General features: G+C 60.8%; 1 protein-coding gene across 1 annotated transcript in view; it reads left to right on the top strand.

The window, feature by feature from the left end:
- Positions 1-38: 38 nt before the first annotated feature.
- The window catches only part of LOC103916556 (zinc finger and BTB domain-containing protein 16-like), a 46,797-nt gene continuing 46,350 nt past the window's right edge, over positions 39-485 (top strand). Inside the window, exon 1 of the mRNA XM_009323564.1 lies at positions 39-481. Coding sequence (XP_009321839.1) covers positions 135-481 — 347 coding nt within the window. The 5' untranslated portion in view covers positions 39-134. The remainder of the gene's footprint in view (positions 482-485) is intronic.

Raw genomic sequence — 485 nt, 5'->3', positions numbered from 1 at the left:
CCTTCCCTCCCCTCTCTCTCCTCTCTGCTCCTCTCCCCCCTCCGCCTTTTGTTTTCGCAGATAGTCGGCACACAAAGCTAGTCCCAGATTTGAGCGACGGCAAGGCACCCTGATGAGTGAGCCTCGGGAGCGCAATGGATTTGACTAAGATGGGCACGATCCAGCTGCAGAACCCCTGCCACCCCACCGGGCTGCTGCACAAAGCCAACCAGATGCGCCTGGCGGGGACGCTGTGCGACGTGGTCATCATGGTGGACAGCCAGGAGTTCCACGCGCACCGGACGGTGCTGGCCTGCACCAGCAAGATGTTCGAGATCCTCTCCCACCGCAACAGCCAGCATTACACCCTGGACTTCCTCTCGCCAAAGACGTTCCAGCAGATCCTGGAGTACGCGTACACCGCCACCCTGCAGGCCAAGGTCGAAGACTTGGACGACCTGCTCTACGCCGCCGAGATCCTGGAAATCGAGTACCTGGAGGAGCAG

The sequence above is a fragment of the Pygoscelis adeliae genome, unplaced genomic scaffold (assembly GCF_000699105.1).
Source record: "Pygoscelis adeliae isolate BGI_AS28 unplaced genomic scaffold, ASM69910v1 Scaffold275, whole genome shotgun sequence".
In the NCBI taxonomy this organism is placed as follows: Eukaryota; Metazoa; Chordata; class Aves; order Sphenisciformes; family Spheniscidae; genus Pygoscelis; species Pygoscelis adeliae.
The sequence above is the reverse complement of the archived record's forward strand: the minus strand, read 5'-3'. Positions and strand labels throughout refer to the sequence as shown.